General features: G+C 39.6%; 4 protein-coding genes across 6 annotated transcripts; 3 read left to right on the top strand and 1 right to left on the bottom strand.

Moving 5' to 3' along the window:
- The first annotated feature begins 2,467 nt into the window (after nt 1–2,467).
- Nucleotides 2,468–2,742, top strand: LOC106525414 (nuclear transcriptional regulator 1-like protein). The gene has a single exon (XM_014019647.1). It carries the CDS (start codon nt 2,497–2,499, stop codon nt 2,725–2,727), a length of 231 nt encoding a protein of 76 aa, XP_013875101.1. The 5' UTR covers nt 2,468–2,496; the 3' UTR covers nt 2,728–2,742.
- A 346-nt stretch (nt 2,743–3,088) lies between these two features.
- On the top strand, nt 3,089–5,327 carry znhit3 (zinc finger, HIT-type containing 3). Its single transcript, XM_014019646.1, has 5 exons — nt 3,089–4,117; nt 4,571–4,602; nt 4,673–4,738; nt 4,831–4,917; nt 5,038–5,327. Exons 1-5 carry the CDS (start codon nt 4,050–4,052, stop codon nt 5,238–5,240), a joined length of 456 nt encoding a protein of 151 aa, XP_013875100.1. The 5' UTR covers nt 3,089–4,049; the 3' UTR covers nt 5,241–5,327.
- Nucleotide 5,328: 1 nt separating this feature from the next.
- On the bottom strand, nt 5,329–20,748 carry myo19 (myosin XIX). Of its 3 annotated transcripts, none has more exons than XM_014019640.1 (24): nt 20,501–20,746; nt 19,381–19,531; nt 18,816–18,964; nt 18,550–18,663; nt 17,559–17,691; nt 17,421–17,490; nt 17,247–17,349; nt 17,075–17,171; nt 16,915–16,991; nt 16,371–16,461; nt 16,053–16,218; nt 15,786–15,859; nt 15,576–15,697; nt 15,323–15,436; nt 14,419–14,595; nt 13,423–13,560; nt 13,232–13,339; nt 13,088–13,158; nt 12,610–12,683; nt 9,344–9,474; nt 9,088–9,217; nt 8,759–8,844; nt 7,161–7,481; nt 5,329–7,074 (listed from the first exon to the last, which is right to left on the bottom strand). In XM_014019640.1, the coding sequence occupies exons 1-24, from the start codon at nt 20,552–20,554 to the stop codon at nt 6,961–6,963; spliced, it is 2,865 nt and encodes a 954-aa protein (XP_013875094.1). In that variant the 5' UTR covers nt 20,555–20,746; the 3' UTR covers nt 5,329–6,960. The 3 variants fall into 3 exon arrangements, with proteins under 3 accessions (XP_013875094.1, XP_013875096.1, XP_013875097.1); XM_014019642.1 differs by having other exon boundaries at nt 19,381–19,528; XM_014019643.1 differs by lacking the exons at nt 5,329–7,074; nt 7,161–7,481; nt 8,759–8,844; nt 9,088–9,217 and adding an exon at nt 12,377–12,522 and having other exon boundaries at nt 9,407–9,474; nt 20,501–20,748.
- Nucleotides 20,749–20,948: 200 nt separating this feature from the next.
- pigw (phosphatidylinositol glycan anchor biosynthesis, class W) lies at nt 20,949–23,113 on the top strand. Its single transcript, XM_014019644.1, has 2 exons — nt 20,949–21,139; nt 21,305–23,113. The coding sequence occupies exon 2, from the start codon at nt 21,308–21,310 to the stop codon at nt 22,793–22,795; it is 1,488 nt and encodes a 495-aa protein (XP_013875098.1). The 5' UTR covers nt 20,949–21,139; nt 21,305–21,307; the 3' UTR covers nt 22,796–23,113.
- Nucleotides 23,114–23,389: the final 276 nt, after the last annotated feature.

Raw genomic sequence — 23,389 nt, 5'->3', positions numbered from 1 at the left:
GACTGAAAAATATATGCCATTGTTTATTTTACCTGATACCAATGTTTACCAAACAGAGATAGCTGGGGGCACATGTCTCTACTGATGTTATTTTGTGGGTCAAAAGCCGAAAAGATTAGGAGCCATTACCTTGAAAAAACTAGTGGTCTAGGCTGCATTGTTTATTTTACTGATGATTAAARAATGCAGGCTATTTTCTTAAACTTCAAGGGCTGGTTTCCCGTAAGGGATTAAGCCTARGTCTAGATTAAATCACATTTTAAACCAGGATTTATTGAAACAGCGTTCTTAGTTATGGATTACAGTAGTCCCAGATTTGTYCTAGTCTTGAATTAAATAATTTTCTTTCTTAGAGGAAGACTAGAGCTAATCCAGGTCTAAATGAAGACTTAAACCTGGCTAGAGGCGGGTTTAACTTCAGATTAAAGGCTGTATGCTTCCCTGTGGATGTGCAAAATGGATTATCTTGACTTTACTACATCAATGATGCTGGAAGACCACCACAAAGACCAGAAAGGAGATTTCTCTGAGACAGAAGCAACCTGCTGACCTGCTGACTATACAGACTTCWGTGACTGTTTTTGTATGAACAAAAACACTGCAGCTTAAATAATTATTTGTTTCAGCCATTGATCAAACTGGACATGCTTATAGAAACAGCTTTGCTGTGCAGCACTTTTTATGAAGATAAACAGTTGAGTGATGCACAAGTTATCAGTTTGATTTTGTTTGACTGCATTTATCATTTTGCAAATAGTTAAGAGGARAAAATATGGTTTATTCTTGAATAAATTTTTGTTGAATCATGATTGTAATGGAATATTTTTATTTCATGATGACACAAGGTCAACAGAGGCATGGTTAGAAAAAAACAGAGGTTTTGCTGCTGTTGCTGCTGCTTCATGTCTTTCCATCTCTTTGACTGACAATTCCACTTGAAGGATTTTCATCTTCACTTCATGTTCTTCTTTTAGATTGCAATTTGAAATTTTTGCTCATGAAACTCTATAGCAAGTTTTTCTTGAATAGTCAGCCTTTTCCCTCTTGCTGTGCTGCCTGGGATGAAGATACTGGCTGCTGCCACTGATGCAGAGGTGGATTTTTTCTGACTCTGTTCTGGCTCCTCCCACATCTGATTCAAGCTTTAGTCATCTTTTTCTACAGAGAATTACAATACAAGACATAAAATTAATAGTATTTTTTCATTTTCATACATAGCGTCATAAATGGTAATAGCTTACCTAAGCAGAACAATAAATACACACAGACATACACATTGTAACAAAGAGTGTTGAAGAGTTTCCCCACCCAAACCAGATGATCGGCATGCCTTCAAATGGTTGTTGGTTTTCAATCATCCAGTCAACATATCCGAGTTGTTATTCCCTAAAAAAAATCCTATCCTGATAAAATGTCTCCTGGATAGAATGAATTTAATTGTGGCTGGATGAGTAGTATAAATATATACCATTCTGACACCCTATAGCAGTGTTTCCCAAAGTTGGGGTCGGGACCCAAAGTGGGGTCCCGAAACATCAAGGTGGGGTCCTGAAAAGATTTTCTGAATTAATCACATTTTTGCCTTAGTTTTTACAAAGGAGTGAGGTTAGTATATTTAAAATAGATAAATGCAGTATAAAAAATGTTGTTACTATGCTCATGTTTTGTTGACCTGATACAAATTTTTATCATCCAAAAATAGTTGGGGGCACAGGTCTCTGCTACTGTTATTTTGTGGGTCAAAAGCTGAAAAGTTTGGGAACCACTGCACTTTGATTCCCAAAGTTGGGCTTGGGACCCAATTATGGGTCATGAAGCACCTTGGATAATCTCCAGAAATCAATTTAAAGGGTAATAAAATAATTTCTGATGTAACATTTTCCTTATAATTATTACAAAACACAAAATAAGTATAAATAAGTATTTATATTTGTGTACAAGCTGTTTAGATTGTCAAAAAGCCTGTGTTTTTAGGGTTATTAACGAATTTTGTGTACTCAGACCAGTAATATTTGGGGTCACAMGTTTTTGCCATGGATAGTTTTTGGGTCAGAAGATAAAAAGTTTGGGAACCACTGCCCTATAGTACACAACCCATCACAGCTGCACACCGTTAGAAAAAATATTTTTTGGATAAGTCACCTCCCAACAAATGTCATTTTGGAAAATCTAACTGCTCACTTTTACTCAGTACTTTTACTTTTAATACTTATTAGTACAAAAAATATGAGATACTTTAAGACTTTTACTCAAGTAGTATTTTTAGGGAAGACTTTAACCTTTACCMAAGKATTTTTATGATAAGATGCTTGTACTTTTACTCTATACTACTGGTGTACTTTATACACCACTGCCCCAGAACCTGTGTAATAACAAACCCATGCAGCCTGCGCGCACCCAGGCGTGGTCACGTGACCAGGCGTATATAAACACGGGGTTGCGTCATCTGTTGTTTACTCACTTCGAGTGCTGCTGTTTTGCGAGCGAGCTGAAATCATGGCCGCGGATCTGGAYAGACTGGCCTCTTTCGAAGAGGCCTTTTACGACCAGTACGATTAYTACAACCTGCAAGAGTACCCGTGCCACGCCGGTGGCAAAGGCCGGTCCAAGAGGGAGATGGAGCTGAACACGAACCGACACAGCCCCGCCGGACACGAGAGGAAGATAGCCGAGAAGTTTCACAACAGCCAAATGAAGCGCAGGAGAACCAAGAGCTCGTCGTTGTGAGGAGCCAGTTTACGGGTAGGACTCGTTTTTACTGTCAGCACACTCCACTTCGCCCCCCTGAAGAATAAACATTGTAACTTTGATGAGCTTTTATGTTTTTCTTGTATAAAATAAAAACCATTGCTGATTCGTCGAGCAGGTCACGCCCAAAAAGCATGCTCAGCAGAAAAAACAGTCTGGTTATTGTTATTGTTTCAAGCCAAAAATGTTTTAAAGGACCAAATATGTCAAATTTACTGCAAACATTTAATTTTATATAAAATTTGTTTGTTGTGATCAACTCTTTTTTTATTTTTGCCCTCATGTCACCTTGACTCTCAGAACTCTCTAAAAGATTTCCTGAACATTTTCCTTCTCACAGATCCAGACACGTGTTGGGACTTCTCGATCATGGCCGAGCCTCCCTGCCCTTCCCTGATCCAGCAAATGGAGGTTGTGGACCTGGTGGACGTGCCCTTTAATGGGTCACGAGACCGCACTCCATTCCTACCCTGTAACAGGAGCCACCCATCTCATGTTACAGCTGTGCAAGAATAAATGTGTTATTTAGGTCAGTGGTGTGTATACGCTGTTTGGTAAATATGTTTGCATACTGGTTATGGTTATGTCTTTAGTTGCAGAGGATATTATGCTGTATTTTAATTCAATAAAATATTGTCTTAATTAAGAGTGTCTGCTTTGTTTGTTTATTGTATTCTAAAGCAAGCTGTTGTCACTTACTAAGGGATCATATATGAAAACAGAATATTACAGCTTTTGTAGGAGGGACAATTAAGGGTTAAATTTTAGATGGCTTTACTAAATGCAGAAGTAAACAAGTTTACTGTTTTAACTGTACAGTGATATGATTTCCTGCAGAAAGAAAGCGTGGTGCAGTTTAATGTTTTATAGTAGATTTATTAAAGCTGAGTTTTCTCCACCGGAAATAGGTGCTCTTACTTTGAAAGACTAAATCYTTAACCGGAAATAATCGCTTCCACACGGCGCATGTGCTATTTWTAAGTAGTCAGACTTSGTGTTTTTGTCCGTTTACAAATTWCTTACTAAAAGCAGAAGTAATTAAGTTTACTGTTTTAACTGTACAGTGATATGATTTCCTGCAGAAAGAAAGCGTGGTGCAGTATAATGTGTTGTAGTATAAAATGTATTAAAGCTGAGTTTTCTACACCGGAAATAGGTGCTCTTACTTCGAAAGACTAAATCCTTAACCGGAAGTAATCGCTTCCACACGGCGCATGTGTTATTTTGAAACGAAGCTTATTTTGAAGTAGTCAGACTTCGTGTTTTTGTCCGTTTACAAATTTCTTTGTCCTGTTAAAACAATGCAGATRTGCAATGTGTGCCACGAGCAGACACCAAAATACAGATGTCCAACCTGCAAAATAAGATAGTAAGTAAACATCATTGTTGACATGCTAGCTAGCTTGGTGGCTAACCCCATGCCATGTGTGTTGTGTTTAAATAGCTGGACAAATAGTTTTAGGTTCTAAAGTTAAGATTACCCGTTACCTTTAACACAAAATCTTCTTTCTTCAAGATTAAGAAACCTTAAGTATCAACTTATTGGGTTCTGTAGGTCGACTTGATATAGACTAACTAGGAATGTTTGTTCATTAGATCCAAAATGCGTAAATGTATTGTGCATTTTATTGTAAATGTTTGCATTACATAAAATACCACGTCCTGCTTAGAAAAGAGAAAAACACAAAAAGGGTTTATATCCTAGCAGCGTTATTTATAGTAAAGAGATAATCTAAAATAAAAACCAGGCCAATAAAAAAGTCACCTTCTGGCAGTCACCAACTGTTTTTTTACACAATTTTTTACATTGTGTCTGTTACAGTTGCTCACTTGGCTGTTACAAGAAACATATAGGTGAGTAAGTTTGATCCCTGGATTTTTGTTTATATATTTATTTAGTTGTAACCTATGTTTCTGTCCGCAGATGCTTGTCTTCCTGATGAGAGGCCTGCTTCACTCAATCCTGAATCTGAAGATGCTRATAGCTCTGGTATTATTTTTGCAATCACATTTTGTTTAAATTAAAGATTACATACAGCTGCATTTGATTCTGAGGATGTGTTAATGTTAACTCCCCTTCAGTTTGTGCAGAACGGTGGAGCGTTGATGATCTTCTGCATGAAGATGACGTCATAGACAAAGTGTCCCTGCAGAGGCTCCAGTTGTTAGGTAATGATCCAATTTACATCTTGTTATAACATTATTATTATTAGCRGCAGCAAGTGTTTGAGAAACGTAGACTACCAAAACCTTTTCACTTCAGGTAACTAACATTTTGTTTTTCTACAGGACAGTCTAAAGAACTAAGAGATCTTCTGTGCAACCCTCATCTGAGACGGTTGTTGCGCTCCGTCGACGGCTCAGAGAACAAAGACGAGGCGATGAAGGCTGCCATGCAGGAGCCTCTGTTCGTAGAGTTTTCAGACTGCTGTTTGAAAATTGTTGAAAATGAAGCGAATGGATTTATATCTGGTAATGATTGTGATTTGTAAAATATTTTTTGACCACTGTTCCGTTGAGCCTGTCCTGTCACTGTTTGTTTTATAATGTTCAAATAAATGCTGAAATGTTTTCAACAAGTTGGCAATAAAATGACTTTATTTAATTTAACATTTTCATTCATTTTGAACAAACTGAAAACTAAAATATAAATCTTAACACCAAGCAGCCTCAACAGTAACCTRCAGGTTGCCTCTGTGCAAAATATCTCCTGCCAACATCCCCCCCACGTTCTATATATATAACTAAGCAGTGACTCACAGGAGATTTAAATGTTGTGACTGATCATTTATTGAAAGTTGTACATATTAACCTCTTGGTACCACTGAAAAAACAGCTGGTTTTACAAAATATAAATTGACACATTGACATAAATCCACAGCTGAATAAATATAAAAGTAAAGATGTGAGCCAGAGCAGTGGGCTCAATCAGAACAAAATTTATATTGCACTGAAATAAAATGAGTCAAAGTTAATTAGCTAAAATATAATCAAGTTTGTTCTTTATCCAGACACATCAGTAAATAAAAAAAAAATTGTTTTGTATAAATGCACCAGTTACGCTGTATAAACTTCAAGTTACTGTCATGTTGGAATTTCACGTTTCTAAATTTCACTTGTCACGTTTTGCAGCTGTGTTTTTCATGTGCAACACAATGCTAATGATGGCATCTGGAACCAGATGTTCCACTAAATCTGACAATCATCTACCACTAATAAATAATTACACAGATTACACGACACTTTGATCAACTAGCAGACATTAAAAGAAGCAGCGATTGCACAGATCCWGCAGCTTCGGTCCCTTTAAGGTGCTAACGTTGTGCCACACCACGACGGATTTCGTAAGATTTTGTTTCGTGATGAAATAACCAGATTTATTATTCCTACATGTTGGATATATGGCTCCAGTCATGGCTAAATAAATATGACCCATCACATTTAACAATAATTAGGTCCCAAAGTGGTATGTGGAGAAAAAGGCAGCTTTAGTACTTTGATTAAAACTTTTGCATTTTGTCAAAATGCAATGAATTTACCTTATTGAAATTTAWTTTTTTTACTTTTTAAGCATTAAGGCCCTGTTACAATATAAGGTTCTAGACAATGCTGAAGATGGGATTTAAAAAATCCACTGCAAGTCTCTGTTGGATGCACACATACTGTAACGCTAACAGATTGAATATACAAACTATATGAGGGATTTAATCATAAATTTTTCCTATGTTGGCAGAAGTTGTCTAAAACAAAGTGTGACGGCCTGTAGCAACAAAAAACATGATTTTGAGCAGAAAAGCTTTAAATTTCCATCATTTTCCCCTGTGAGTTAGCAAAGCTTTTTTTTATTTCCAGCTTGTAATTCTCTAAATCCAAATATAGTTTGAAGTTTCCTCTTTGAAGTGACATCAAAAATTTTTCATTAGTGTAACCTAAAAATATGATTCAAACCAAATGTTTATGGGTTATCCTGTAGGAACCGCCCTTATCAAGATGATCCAGAAATCAAAATGTACATTTTAGATTTGTTAATGCTACTTTCATCCAGGGAAGCTCTTAAAGCAGTATAATATAAAAATATGAGTTTTTGGTAAATGCTTTAAATTTGATGCTGAAATAGGGTTGTTTCTTGCATGATGGATGTTTTTTTTGTAGAAACAGCTTTACATTTCCAGATGATCACTCCATCATGACGTCGTTCTGCAAAATGAATCCTTACRAAGTCTTTTCCAGCAGGATCTCATTGAAGCCCGTCACGTCACTSTTCAGGTCCGGCTGCATGTCTGCATACAGAAGCGGTGATCGCTTGTAGTGCARCTTTACAGATCCCTGTGTGGGAAGACACACAACAAATGTGACGTAACTCCATCAGATGTTATTACCATCATCCAGAACAGGGAGAAATGTGTCCTCACTCTGGGCTGAGCACGTATGGAGGCSAGCCCCTGCTTGTACTGGTTGGTCTCCACTTTGTACTCTCCTCTCCTGGAGGGCAGGTTGAGGGAGACCATCGCAGACAGAACCTTCTGGAAGCCCGTCGCTGTCAGAGAAACCGTGATGGACGGGGCCCTGGCCAGCGCCAGGCCCACGGGCCACCCGCGCACCGGGACGGGCTCCTGAATGGTGGAAAGCTGCACCGAGCCGCGCTCACACACAGGGTTCAGTTCTGGGACGTCTTCTGAAACCAGGTCCTCGGCATCGTCGAGTTCCGATTCAGCCAAGGATTTTAACATGGCCTGCCATGAAGAGAAAAAAGATGTGTTAACTTTGAACTAGTGGTGCAGCGTTTCCCTGCTGGCCTTGCTTTTTTTTTTTAAATTACGGAACATGAAAGAATCTGCGATTTCAAATGTCAAAAGTTTATTATTTCCATGTTTAAGCAATGTATAGGTGGAGGAAAAAAACTTTATTTTTTWAAAATATTTCAACGGTCTATACTGTATCAGGCTGTATATTTGATTTGAGTCAGAGCAGCTGTAGGCCTATAAAGGAGACACCATATTTTCAATAAAAGAATGTGTTTTAAAAGAGACATGCTTTAAAACCCTTTTTCACATTTAAATYATTCAGTTGGGGTCTAATCAGTGGTTCCCAAAGTTGGGGTAGGGACCCACAGCGGGGTCCTGAAACATCAAGGTGGGGTCCTGAAAATTTTTTTAAAATAAATACACTAAAAAATGAAAACTATGAACATTTTATCCTTTGTTTTCACAAAATAAGTGTACTTAAATGGAGAAAAATAGCATAGTAAATAATGATACTATGCTCTTGCTTATTTTGACGTGAAAACAATGTTCATCAACCGACAACAGCTGGGGTCACATGTCTTTGCTGCTGCTATTTTGTGGGTCAAAGGCTGAAAAGTTTGGGAACCACTKGTCTATATAACGTAGAACTGCAATGCTTTAGTCTGAAATCCTCCTTAATGTAACTCCACAAGCCCCTCTTTCACCCCTTTTCTGAGAAACCAGCTCGTTTTGAGGCTGTATCTTTGAATCCACATGAGGCGCTTCACCCCCCACCCCAACTTCTACAGTGCTTCGTTTTAGTATAATAGAGGGGTTTACAATTATATAGCAGCTCAGAAACATTTTATTTACAAATTAATTAAAAKATATCAGCAACAGCCTTACATGTTGGAGCCAAAGTCTGACCCAGAGCCAGAGGAGAATGAAGACCACCATTTCATAGTTGGTGAGTCTAGACCAGCTCTATCACTAATATTGTGATGTAATAGTTCAGAAAACCTCATAGAAAATAGATAGAACTTAATAAAAACAAACAAAATATAAAGATATCTACACAGCACCAGGAGAACTAAATTAAACTTTTCTACACTCCTTCAAGTACACAACAAAATGTATTTCAGGGTTAAAAAAGATGGATTTTAGATGACGTGTCCCCTTTAAGGTCCCTGTAACGTTGATGATGTCAGGACACTCCTACTTTGAACCAAACCTAAAGAATGAGCATTAAATGATGCAGAATGTTAGACGTTAGTTTTGATCCTCACCTTCCACCTCCTCCAGGTGTTCTGGATCACAGCAGCTGCTTGGTTCCATCTCCGGACCTGCTTCCTGACCAGCCAGGACCTGACCGCTGCAGATGTTACAACATGTTAACATCTAACCGAGCCATTCCGTCGCTAAACGTTTACAAAGGTTTACACGTCCATTCAGACGTGGCATCGTAACATTTCAGACTGTACAGACACCAGCAGCTGCTTCCTGTTGGCYAGACACCAGGTACGAAGTTCAAAACCAGGAGACTCTGTGGGATCAAGGCCACGCAGCTTTACTAAGCCCACTCAGCAGCACCTGACCCCGGCTTTAACAAGTTTACCTGCTTGGATTAAAGCAGCAGACTGCCGGCGGGCGAGGCGTTTACGGCGCTGGTATCGCAGCCAGCAGCACTGAATGGAGAAGGCACACCGGGACAGGACCTTCTTCCGCTGATCCTCCAGCAAATCCAGCTGTGAGACGAGTCAGATGGGTCAAGTTAGAGCGATGAAATGTTCAGAACTGAATGTGTCCAAACAGAACATGAATAAAAGTTTTATTCATTTCAGACATTTTCCCTGCCATGTTTAGTTACTGACCATGGTTTGGGTGAGAAAGGCTTTAGTCCTCCCACAGTGGACCAATGACCTGCGATCCTCACAGGACAGGTGAAGCAACACCACCTCGAGGACCTTCTCCACCTCCTGATAAAGAAAATCATCCTCCGAACCTGAGACAGAAAGGTAATTAGAAGAACGACTGATGGGCACAGGACGTTTTACAGAGAGGTAAAAGGTGACGGGTTTAGTACAGCAGAAAAAACGTGTACGAAAACTGGGAATTTTAAACACAGAAAGGCAAAGAAGAACTTAAAAAAAGCTACAACTGAACATGTAGCAGCAAACTTGTGTAAGATTAATTATGCACAGGTGCGCTGAAGCCTTTTGCTCATGTGATTTTAGCCACACACCGTAAAAAACAGCTGTTAGGAAAATATCTGAGCTATTTTGAAAAGTGTCAGAAAAAAACGGTCATATTTGGCATGATTGACAACTTTGGACAACCATTATTAGCTCAATATAATCCAACTGGACCAAATTTCAGATTTTTTTCATTTTAAAACAACTCAAMTCTTTAAAATCTCATGTTGGATCAACCAAATGCAAGTAAAGGTCTCTGCAGTACATAGGGGGAGTTTTCTTGATCTGTGGGCGGAGTTTGGAGCATTGTGGTAATAGTAGAATTGTTGTGAACATGTAACCTAAATAAAATTAATGACTGTCTATTTATAGTTTAAAACAGAACAATGTCTCTGATAAAAATGACTGTGAACATAWCAACACAATTTTTTGACTTCCTGCATTTTCCTGTCTCATTCTATGAATGTTATTAAAAAATGGACAATCTTTTTCCAGGCAAGTCAGGGCTGCTTCAAATGTGTGTCGTTCAAATTTTGCTCAGCTAGCACATTCCTCTCTCGAGTTATGTGCTTCCTGGCYATTTCRACCGAGCTAGCCACAAGCCCCACCCAAAACATTCAATCCAACCAATCACGTCTTTAACCAACAGACCAGTTGTGTTCTGGAACAACTCCTCCCACAAAACTCCCRTTTAGYGACTGCAGAGACCCCCTTCTCACATTTTATATGCCAGTAATTTCACATTATGCTGTTATTTTAGCAGCAATATTAAGAAATTCCTGCCAGGCTGCTCTCACCAAGCAGCAGACAAGTTCCAGCTGCTGCTGCCATTTCTGTTTGTTAGAATATAAAATAAATAAATTWAAAAAAACAACTGAATTGTAGGCAAATAATCCTCGATGTACAAGGTATCAGCATCACATGAACTGCTAAAAATTTAAAGAGTGGAGTTGTGTTACGATGGTAACAATCTAATTTTCTCTCATTCGGATTACGTTTAGTTAAAAATTTACCTTCAAAATAATTTGTAACTATTCAGTTTTTCTATAAAGAAAGTGTTATATATTAGTGGTTTATTGGGGGAGGGGAGAGGATGGTAAAAAATGTAAAAAAAGCACATTAATGGAAAAAAATCACTGCCCATCACCATCTACAACAGGTAAGATATTTATTGTTTAAAACGTTTACACACTTCAGTTCAGTCCAACATATTCTGATGTAAAGCCTGACCAMTCTTGTCAATATTCTGAATATTTACTCTAACATTTGTACCTGTTCTCAGGAAAATAAGATCAAATCTCCACCATGAGATGAATAAAAATRAAACTGGTCTTAGTGAGACTGAGCTCACTGGAACTAACGACAAAATAAAGGCCGGGTTTCACTTCATAGTTTTCCATTAACAGTCACGACAAAAGGAAATGTCTGATTATTTCTGGTTTTTGACCTAATCCAMAGAAGAAAAGCTCTAGGAGTGGATTTTCTTTTGACAAGTTGCACTCAGTATAAAGTTGAGATGAATAACTTTTTCCTCACTCAGTCACAGCTGCAAGCCGAACTTACCACCTTTTCAAACATAAGGAGTGTGAAAGGCACTCTGCTAGTACAGGGAATTTATTTTTAATAATTCAGATTGTTTATTTTAGAAAGTGGAAAGTTTTATTTTTTCAGACTTATCCCGACCTGGAAAACATTAAAAGCTAATTTGATAAGACTGCATAGACTTCAGTAGTTTTCAGCCTCTGCAGCGCAGCCTCTGGTGGGGAAACATCATTTCGAGACAWACTCGTGGGTGTGTTTGTGGCTGCAGAGGAGCGGCGCAAGCTTCTACATGTCACTGAAAATAATCCACTCCAAGGGAAGCCGGTTGTTAAATAAGTAAGATGAACAGCTTCGAGGTCCTGCTGAGCAGGTGAAAGTTTAACATCCACCTCTTCTTTCCATCTCTGAGTTTATCGAGGAAAAAAATTAAAAAGTCAAATCTTTCCTCCTCATCCAACATAACCCTCTCAAACAGTGGAAAGACAGAGGGACAAATGATGACGATTTATTTCCAGTGACACWATATTTCAGTTATACACAAGAATATATGTAAATTTATTGTTGTAGTACATTCTGTGTATAATACCACCCCCAACTTTATGGGTGATTTTACTGTAATTATGATAAATAGCTACATATATTTTGAATATATTAAACCTGGTTCATAGTATTATTCCTGGGTCTTAAAATGAGGTTAATGCAGCCTTAAAAAAGCAGCAACTCAAAAACATATTTTACTTTTTAGATCTGCTCAGGAGCAGGTTTGTTTTTATCATGCCCTGTTGTATAAAACTTTAGCCAAGAAAAAGAGTAAAATTCCCTTTTACAAGAACTTTAAATCCTAAGAACACAAAGCTTCACAGACTTTCCAACTCAAAATATTTAAAAYCCATAAACATCAACTTCACATTAACATCAGCGGTAAAATTCAAGAGAAAACCAAAAGCTGTAAGTTTTATTTTAGGAGACTCATAAAACTTTGAAGAAAATTATAAAGCAATTACCGTCATGTTTTTCACGAGTTTTTTTTTTACCCTAAATTCATAAAAGTATGCTTTGAGCAAACAGCCAAACAGTGGGATTAAAATGAATAAAAAAATAAAGCTACAGCACCAAAGCATGAGTGGAAAAGCATGCAAAGCAGGCTGCGACAGACAGACATGCATTTACCTGTAACGCTTACAAGATGTTGCAAATATTGTTAGCAAATCCTGTTTTTTAAAGACCAAAATGAAAAGTCCCAAGGAGAGCAGAGAACTGAGGATCACTTTTTATTAAGAGGACTAATGATGGGAAAGAGGAATAAACCAGCAGACCTGAAGAGAGGAAATAAAATCACTCTTTGCCAACATAAACATGCCCAAACTGACCAGAAATTTGCCTCAAGAAATAATTGAACTTACCAGCATCATGACTCCCTGATGGTAAATATTTGGTAATGAGTCCATAAYGCTGCATGAGGCTTCTGAAAGGAATTCTGTGCAGAAAACATAAAAATAAATCGTCAAACAAGCAGTGAGAAATTATTCAAAAGGTCAGTTAAACCTCTAGCATTCCTTGAAGAGGTTACAAGGCTTTAGTGGTCATCTTATATTGTGCTAACCACCTGTTAGCCCTCGGACTAGAAGTTGGGAATGACTCTCAGCTACTACCAAACCRAATTTGAGCTCAATCTCTGCCAAACTGTCTGAGTTGTAGCCATTTTTGTGTTCTCAAAGTCTGATCAGCTGTGGCAGCCATCTTGAACTGGAYTGACWCCAAAAGTTGAACAGTTGTAGATGCATATTCAATCATTTTGATTTGAGGGTTTTAATAAAATCCATGCATTGGTTTATGAGATATTTCGCTAACAGACAAAACAGATGCATGAACACATTCTACCTTATTGGAAAGCCTGCAGCGCTGATGTGAATGGTCTCTACAATCCCACAGGCCTCCAGCTGAATAATAACCTGACAGAAGACAGAAGGAATCAGAKGAAACGTGTTTTTAGAAGAGAAGAAGAAACCAGAGCAGAACACCCACCTCCTCTGTTTTAAAGGTCAGCGGTTTGCAGTCAGGGTTGGGTTTGATGCAACGCGTGTAATGAGGTGTTGTAGACAGGAGGATCTTCATCAGGCTCTCCAGTGAGTTCTGCAGCCAAACATTAATGACATCATCAGAACCAGGACCCCAGGACAGACCGTCCACTCTCTGAAACAAAGAAYGCTTCCAACCTTGAACTTGGAGACCACAGTGACTTTACTGGGCCCTTTGGTATTTTGGTTCTCAGCTTCCTTGTCAGAGAAGATTTGGTGCAGGAGGGGGTTGTCGGACTTCTGAAGCAGGCTGATAAGCTCTGGTGGTACCGGGTCCTAAAATACAAACCCCAGTTTCAAATCAGCAGATAAAAGGGTGGTTAAAAAGGGTGTAAACGTACAACTTAGTCACCTTCAGGGCTGCCAAATGGGACATAGTAAAGTGTTTTACTGTGCTTTTAAAAAGATGATATTTTGAGTAAAAACAGCTGATAACGTTTATTTATGACCCACTCAGTGCTGAGTGAGTGTGTTGTAAGGCGAAGCATGTGTTGTGTTTGGTGAAACTATGCACAAAAAAGGAGGGGCAAAAATAGATATTTTTGTTTTAATCTGGCAACCCTGGTCACATTTTGCACAAAATATCTTAAAACGACTTTATTTCACTCCAAAGGATTATAATGTAACAATTTCAGTTCATGCAGTGAATGTTTGAGTATTTGATGCATCATTTTATCTTTATTTGTGATGGATATTTAGTATGTTGAATTTTAATATGTTTATCTGTAATGGGAGTATTCAACTCCCTGCATGAAGTTCCTCCGTGCAAAATAAGTTTCCACAGTCGATAGCCTGATAGCATGACAACCTGACCTTTTAACGTGGGGTAGATAATTGACTGAATCATGATTTAATCAAGGGGACAATGTCTGCTCGGACATTGCAAAGATAAAGTTGCTAAAAGAACTGTTCAACTTGTGTTTTTTAGTGTGTATTTGGGATTACGTGCCTTGTGGGTGGGTTTAGAAAAGAGCAAAGCTCTTAGGGTCTGATGTACTGCCCTCCCTGCTACAGAAAGCAATAAAAGCTCTGGACTCAGAAGAACCGCTGGAACCGTCTTTGTGGAAAGTTTTTCCAGAGGTCAGGCTYGACAAAACAAAGTTTGAGAACGACCGGGTAAAAGGCGTTTCTTACCTTGTTTTTCTCCACCATGCCCTCTATCTGGTAGGTCACTCTGCCTGCATAATGAGCCACAGCGAAGTGTGGCGCCTGGCTGAACCTGTCCCAGCTGATGTTGGCGTTGTCACGGAGCTCCTTCTCCAGACGAACCCTCAGAGTTGTAGCATCTGAGGCTCGATTCAGACGACTCTCCTTTGGAAAGAGCAGCACAGTGTGTTTAAAACACATCAACGAGTTTACAAGATTAACCAAGACGGTCATTGTTAATCTTTTAAAACAGTTTTAAAGGGGACAGCTCATGCCTTTAAATCCTTCCTTTTCACATTCAAATCACGTAGTTGGAGTCTTTATAAAGTGGAACTGTAATACTTTGGTCCTGGTTGTTGTAGGTCCACAGGCCCTGCTTCCACCCCCGTTCTGCGGAGCATCTGAGAGCAACTCGATTTGAGGCTGTCTCTTTAAATTCAAATAAGAGACTTCACACCTCAACCTCCTTTCAGGCCTCACTGGTAATGATCCCGTGCCTCCATTGTAGTTTAATAGCAGAGATACACCACAGAAACCTTTTTTATTTACAAACTGATTGAAAGATGTCAAGAACGGAAGACTCTATCCAGCCTACATGTTGGAGCCAGAGTCTGACCCAGAGTCAGAGGAGAATGAAGACGACAAACCTGTAGAATCATCCATAACCTTGTTTAGCAGTTCTGCAGCAAATGCTGTGACGTTATTGTTTAAAATACGTACAGAACATAAAGATACCTATGCAGCACCRGGAGAGACTAAATTCARCTTTTCTGCAGACTGTTCCAAGTACACAACAAAATGTATTTAAGGGCTAAAACGGTGGATTTTGAATGATTTGTCCCCTTTAAAAAATAAGGAGGAAAAATTACTCTTATGAAAACATTTATCATACCTCATTAATGAGAGAAAACACGCTGACAGGGCCTCCCTCTAAAAGATCCAAACAGCTCTGGTTGTCTTGATATTTGACAAAAGACCACTCCAAACCCTCTGATACATATTCCTCCTAAGAGAAGCAGCAAATAACAAAGAAATTGTACCATTTATTTCACATATTTAGAACAGGTTTATTTAGAACATGCTGTTGTTTTTTGAGTAATTGGCGTCTCAGCGAGGAAATGGAAAAGCCAATAAGAGTCCTGAACCTGCTGAGCTCGGAGGTAATGAGCCACAAAGTGCTGCTGGAGTTTCTCGTTGGCGTAGTTGATGCACAGCTGCTCCAGGTTGTTGTTCTGGAAACACTCAAAGCCGTACACATCTAAGACTCCTGAAGAGATCACAGAGGACTGGACTGTCAGGTAGAGATAAAACTGAACGTTTATTTTCGCTGCTATCAGAAGAAATAAAGCATTTACCTATGAAGTTGCACCATGTGGATTTGTCTGCACATATACTGTTGTTGATGAAAGTAACCAACCACTCAAACAACCTGGAGAGAAAAAAAACACTGAATATGACATCAGATAACGAGTGAAAACACAAAAACTACATTAATAAAAGCCATAAATAAAATGTGTTATTTCATTATAAGAGCTGTTGGATCACCAGTACATTAACCAAAACATCATCCCTGGCTGACAAACAGTGCCATAACTACTTGGTGACCCCGCTGTTGTTCTTACTGGGCGTAGACGACTTTGGCCAGGCAGTCCCTCCTCACGCCGCACTCCGCTTGGGAGCAGGGTTTGAACACGCTTAGCTTCCCCGCCTTCAGGGTCCTCACCCTTAAACACGTCTGCAGTTCTTCTGCAGAGACACGCAGCAGCTCAGCTGCTCTCTGCARGAAGTCTGAAACACAGGCAGGTGGCTGTTTACATTTGTTAATACCYGCTTTGAAGAGAGACGATCAATCCAGAATGAAGCACGGAAATAAAAGCAAAGYGTATGACTCACTTTAGTTATGTAAATCCATTCGTAACTTATGATTCAAAACCCAATACCTTCAGACTGTTTATCGAGATCGCAGGACTGTGATTCACTGGATGAAGAGGAGAAACTCACATTCCCCAACTGCAGAATTCCTGCTAAAATCTGTGATGAACAACAACCAGAAGACAGAAACAACAGTGTGAGTCAAAAGTATCAGGACACTCTTTTATTTCAGACAAAAGAGAAAACGAAACATCTGAAGTCATGGGTCAGGGGGACTATTATGTCCGGAACACCACTGTGTTCAGCTCCAGCTATTCTGTCCACCTTCCCATTGAAAAAATTAGACTTTGATCCAATATGGTGGCTTTCAAAATGGCGGCCATGTTCTGGACATAAAAGATTTTAATTTTCCCTTTTCTTTCTGAAATAAAAGGGTGTTTTGAGACATTTGACTCACCCTGTACGTTAATCTATTTAATTTTTGTGTCACTGTACTGAGCATATGATTGTCATTTTATTTTTAAATATGTATTTATTAAATGTGTTATTCGATTTTCTGTTTTCCCTCCGCGATCCATCCATCCAGTTATGTTAAGAACAGGCTCGTCTTACCCTAAATATTTGTTTTTGTCTTTCTGCATCGATTCCCAGATGCGCCATTGCCTTGACAGTTTCGTGGAAATCGTCTTCTACGAAATAAAGATTATTTGTACATTTAAATACTTTAAACACAAAACAGGACTATAAACTATGGAAAAGACTGAGCACTGACCTTCAACTTGTTTTTCAGAATTTGGCAGCCAAACAAAACGCTGGTCATGTTGCAGCTTCCACTCTGCTCTCTGCTCGTCTGTGGCCCCTTTCATCAACTGAAACACAAACATCTCTTAGAACACAGGTAAAAACTCTTRTTGGTAGAAAACAAAAAATGACTGATAAGTCACCTGGTAGAAGATGTGGAAGTTCCTCTCGTTGGCTGGCTGGCAGGACACCCTGGTCTTTTCCAGYAGATAGGTCTGCACCGACGCTCCCACTAACAGCTGACACCTTGATATGAGAACGACAGGTTGACCAGGTGTCATCTGAGGGGCTTATAGAGAGAAAAGACGGGGGCGTACCTGTCTAGCTGCAGCTGGATGTACTTCCCAAAGCGACTGCTGTTGTTGTTTCTCAGCGTGCAGGCGTTCCCTGCACACAGCTGATAAATGACTGCTGTGGACCATTTTACATTTAAACAACTTCATCTGTTGGCTTACCAAAAGCCTCCATCAGAGGATTGGAGTCCAACACTCTCCTCTCTATCCTCTCYACTGTGTCCTGACTCTTCAACACTGAAGAGGAGGCTGCCACCGTGGCATAGTATTTCATCAGACAACGAGAAGTCCATGTCTGGAAGAAAATAAACCATTAACAGAGAACAAACAGCTGGAAAATGTGTTTTATAAACCAAGATGTTTATGTTAAATATCAACACCTGTTTAATCCTAAACTTTAGATTATTGCCGCCATGAAAGGTGGACGATAAGGTAGCTGACTTTGTGTGTTTATCTGCAAGATGTCTTGTGAACCAGTGGACAGATTCAAATGAAACTTAGAAAATTATCACTTGATGTACTTTACGTCTACAACTGATTGACTTTTGGAGTCAACCCAATTCAAGATGGCCTCCACAGCTAAACGAACACAAAGATGACTTTAACCCCTAATTTACACTAGGGTTGTTCCCAACTTCTACCCTGAGCACTAACAGATCATCTTTAATGAGGTTGTCTTTCAAAATTTGACCATAGCTTCATTTTTCAATATATGACGATCTTAGTTTCAAATTCTAGCATAAAAAGGTAGAGGTGGACCTTTAAATCGGYCGGCTGATTTATCTGCACYGATTTCCTYAATTTTGGAAGATCGGCCGATACTTTAATAAGATCGGCTTCTCATTTTCCTCCACAACGKTTTAAAAATCAGCCACTGTCCCCTTTAGCTCTGCTGTGAGCACTACCAGTTAAAACAAGGYTGTATTGTTTCAAGAGTATTGCTCAGTGTTTTTCAATAAAATAAAACTGGAACACTGACTGAAGCTGTAYTGTGACCTTATAACACCTGACCTGACGGTGTCTGTAATGTCAGATCAGACTTTTTAAAGATCGGTGCGGCCCTGGTAAAAGGCGATGTTTGATATGCAGTCCTTCAAGGAATGTTAGGCCTTTAATTTTGAAATGTGACAAACTCTAACATGTGCTGACTCACCTTTCCAGCTCCGCTCTCACCACTGACCACCAAGGACTGGTTCACTGGCTCCAGCTGACCCTGAACATTCCTGTAAGCTTCTTCTGCCACAATAAATATATGCGGTTTAAACTCCTGTGAACCAGAGAATCCTGACTTATTAAACAGATCCTCACAGGGGTATTGTGTGTGTGTTTCACTTGTTGGACTGAGAAGGTCCAACCCCTTAAATATAAATAATTGCACTGCAACACCGCCCTCCTGTTGGTCGAGGCTGTGGTAAATACCTGAGGCTGAGGAGCGAAGTGATACTCCTTCATCACATCCAGAGAGTAAAGGTCCGGGATGGGCTGGAAGGGGTTCAGAGCCACCAAGGTGCAGCCAGCGTGGGTGTAAAACACCTTCACGCTGTACCTGGCCTGCAGACATTTTAACACTGAAAAWAAAAATAAAAATAAAAATAAATCATGAAGTGCCACAGCAGCGCTGACCTCTGCTGTTTCCAAACTGTACTGGTGAGTTTTTACCCCCTGAAGGCTGAACTAATGAATAACTTTAATCTACCTTGACGTTTTTTGTACTATGAAACCATCCAAACAGGAAGTAAAGATTCTGACATTTAACTGGAACTTGTCTCATATCATTGCAGCAAAACGGTAACAAGTCACACATCGATCATTCCTGGTGCTTTTGTCTTGATAAAAGGAAAGAACGCACAGCAAAAACCAAGATGACATATAATGAAGATTGTATCACTTCTGTCAGTCTCTGAAGAGGTGAACTCAAAGGTAGCAGGTCTAACARAGCCCTAGAAATTCTGCACAAGCTTCAGATGTTTTTTATATTTGGTACCTGTTGTTGGGGTCACCGGGCTGACTTTAGTGAGGTCATCGTAAGTGTGCAGCTGGTCTTCATCAGTGAGGAAGGCCTGGACTTCCCCCTGCAGGGAATCATTCAGAGCTGGGTGGGAWGAGTCAACTTTCTGGATGAGTCCCTTCACCTGCTGTAGAAACATGAGGTGAACAAACGTCAAAGATGACATGAGCACAAACAGATAATGTTTGTGTTATTCCCACAACAATGAAAAAATATTTAAAACACACAGCTGTCTGTAAAGGTCAAACAGATCCACGCAGTGACTTTAGAGCACATTTACAAAGAAGTCCTTCCTGAATGTTTATTTTTAAAGACCTAAAACACAAACTCAAGTGTTTGCTAAAGACTGAACTACTTGTTAGGAAAATCCAGGTTAGTGTGAAATTAATTACAATCACTTCGGCCTGAAAAAAAATAGTGATCCACTTTATCCTGCCACACGRTTTGAACCTGAAGCCTCCCTGGAGTTTGGAAGACACCCAGTTTGTCCAGACATACTTAATCCAATATAAGACAGCCTACATCCAATAATTCTGGTGTAAATAACAGGGGTGTCAATCACCAGCTTTATCACGATAAAATATTATACTGACTTGTATGGATACATACATGATACAATTTCAATTCAGTTCACAAGTCAATTTGATGTGATATCATATTACCATCTAACATTCATAATAATTTAAAAGATTAATGATTGTGTTAGATGGGCATATGATACTGATCCACAATGAGCATGTTTTGTTTTGCCTTGATATAATATATATATATATATATATATATTGGTAAACAACTACGAGTATACAAAACAATTTCTCAGTCAGTCAGTGTGTATACTTAATGCCAACTGTTAAAAAGTCAAATAAATTTTAATGAATAAAAGTTACTTGTGGGGACTGGTTCCAGGTAGGTTTTGTGTCTCTTTAAGATTTATATTTTCATGCATAAATCATTGTATAAATCTGTCATACATTATTATATGTAAGCACGGGTTGATGAGAATGTTCCACGTCAAGATAAATAAACTTTAATATTTAAAAATAAAAAATAAGTTTCTGAACTTCCGGCCAAAGATAAAAGTATGGAGTGGTCCTACCGTCTCTTCTCTGAATCCCACCGGAACGTGACGTCGGCCGGCCGCAGAACTCATTGATTTTGTCGCCTCCCTCTGTTTTAAAAGTCAGTCGAAACTATTTAAAAAGTTTTATACTTTACTGGTCGATACGAGGAGTTTATTTTACTTTCAGGAAACTAAAAATAACTGTCTAGCGCTCTCAGCAATCCTTCGCTCAAGGACGAAGTTCGGCTGTCCGACTGCCTCGCCGGTACCCAAACTGCACATAATTCCCGCCCTCTCTCCGTGACGCCATCACGGCTGGTATTTACAGGAACAGCTTAATATTTACAATGAAAGAGCGGTCTTGTTTATATTGTTTTATTTTCATATTATTTTGTGTCATTAAGACACTTGGAAGGTTTATTTGTGACCCAGAAAGCAATAATAATGTACACATAAAAATGCAATCCTTACAAGTTGGCAAAAATCCGAGCTGTTCTGAATACGCCTTGAAACCCGGAAGTGTTCGAATCAGCAGCTTCCAGCAGCAGAGCAATGCTGCAGAGCAGGTTGTCAACTTGTATYTCATCACAATCGAAGAAGAAACCTGTAGGTACGGCTGAATAGACTGATTACTTTGGTAACTTTATCAAACGACGTACTGCACGTCTGTTCACGGTGAGTACTGATAAATTGCTGCTATGATTGGCTTTATTTTATGGCTGTCTGAACTGGAAGTCAAGTGGTGCTTTTGAATGCTTGTCACAAATTGTAGGTGAATGTTTGACGTCACCTGCCATCAGCGGGTTTTTTCATATGTTAATATATTGTATGTTTTTATAGGCTATGGATCAAAAGGACCTCAAGGAAGCATTTGTCAGTAATCTCAATGGGACCAGTTTAATGGAGGTGGCGCTGGGATCATTTCTCTCYCCAGTTTGCTTCATGAACAGAGGGCTCATCTTTATACTCTGCCAGCAGRTTAAAGGAAGTCTGCCTCTGCCTTTTCCAATGACTTCCCACCTGYTGCTTGACTTCTGCGTGCTGATCCTTCCCCTGGTCCTGTCATGTACCATTCTGAGCAGCGTTCTTCTCCAGGTCGCCGTCAGCCTGACCTTTGCTTCGGCTTCTATGTTTCTCTACATCTATCGAAGCAGCTTCCACGCTCAGCATTCGCAGACGTCTGTCAGCGGTTTCCTGCAGAGTCACACTCAGTCCGACCAGGTCCCGTTTGTGACTCTCTTCAGGGTGTTTGTGAACGTGAAAACAGCCATCAGCATCCTTGCAGTGGACTTTGCCGTCTTTCCRAGGCGCTACGCTAAAACAGAAACCTACGGCACGGGGGTTATGGACTTTGGAGTTGGAGGGTTTGTGTTTGCGAACGCCCTTGTGTGTCCAGAGGCGAGGAGGAAGAACATCTCAGGGTCCAAGATGAGTTATTTCACAAAGCAGGTCGTCTCTGTCTGGCCTCTGCTGGCTCTAGGCGCGGGACGGTTAGTGAGCGTCAAAATGACCGGCTATCACGAACATGTGACGGAGTACGGCGTCCACTGGAATTTCTTCTTCACTTTAGCCGTCGTCAGAATTCTGGCTTCTGGTCTTTTGACTGTTTTACCTGCCAGGCACTTGTGGGTCTTCGCTCTTCTGATCAGCGGGCTTTATCAGTTTATTCTGGAGACGTCCGAGCTGAAAGCTTTCATCCTGCGCAACGATGACAGAGAGAAGGGCTTTGTGCACGCTAACAAGGAGGGCATATTCTCTCTAGTAGGCTACGTCTCCATCTATCTAACAGGAGTTCAGATCGGACTCTACGTGATGCAGCCCAGATCTCGAGTTGGAGAGTGGCTCAAAGTGCTTTCGTGCTTCTTCTTGGGAAGTCTCGTCTTGTTCGCCGCCTTGTGCGCGTGCCAGACTCTCGTGGAGCCCGTGTCTCGCCGCTCCGCCAATTTTCCCTTTTTCCTCTGGAGCCTCGCTCAGTCTTTGTTTTTCATGTCCTGCTTCGGGCTAGCGGACATGCTTTTACTGTTCCTGAAAAGAGCGTCGGGTTGTCACGTTGTGCCTTCGTCACTGAACGTGTATGACAAAGACGCTGACAAATCCCTCGGCAGGAAGAGAGGGGAAATGGAAAAGCTCTGCATCGTTCAAGCCGTCAGCAGGAATCAGTTGTTGTTTTTTTTGCTTTCAAACGTCATGACAGGACTGACCAACTCCCTGGTGGACACACTCAGCTGCAGCAGTTTGTATTCAGTGTGTGTTTTACTGCTCTACATGTTTGTAAACTGCTCGGTGATTTATGTTTTACATGTTTTTGGAGTTACAGTGAAATTCTGGTAGAGGTTACAGCTGTCTGCTTACCATTTGTTTTCTTTTTGTGGCCTGTAAAAACCATCTGTTTGCTGAGGATACTCCTTTTTATTTGTGTTTGTTGGTTGTTGTTTTTTTAAATATATTTTCTAACGCCAGTTTGTCTCTGAAATAATGGGGACTGGAACCACAATTTTATGTGAGCTGCATTTGTTTTGTGCGTGTTTTATTGTTTTTAATTTAACTCATAAAATTGGTTCTGTTTTTTAGAAGTGGATCAAGTCTACAAACACACAGTGAAAATGTCTGAATACTGCAGCATTAAAAATGTCTATTTTATTAACAAAATGTTCAGTGTCTCACAGATCATTTCACAAAATGAAAACGAAAATTAATTGTGAGAATGTGAAAATTGCAGGTTTAAAGAAAACATCTGCCTCTGCTTTGGTTTTTATTTTATTTAATCAGTATACAGGTGCTGGTCATAAAATTAGAATATCATGAAAAAGTAGATTTATTTCAGTAATTCCGTTTAAAAAGTGAAACTTGTATATTATATTCATACATTACATACAAACTCATATATTTCAAATGTTTATTTTGTTTAATTTTGATGATTACAAA

The sequence above is a fragment of the Austrofundulus limnaeus genome, unplaced genomic scaffold (genome assembly GCF_001266775.1).
Source record: "Austrofundulus limnaeus strain Quisiro unplaced genomic scaffold, Austrofundulus_limnaeus-1.0 Scaffold225, whole genome shotgun sequence".
NCBI classification, from domain to species: Eukaryota; Metazoa; Chordata; class Actinopteri; order Cyprinodontiformes; family Rivulidae; genus Austrofundulus; species Austrofundulus limnaeus.
Note: the sequence above shows the minus strand (reverse complement) of the source record. Positions and strands in the feature narration are given on the sequence as shown.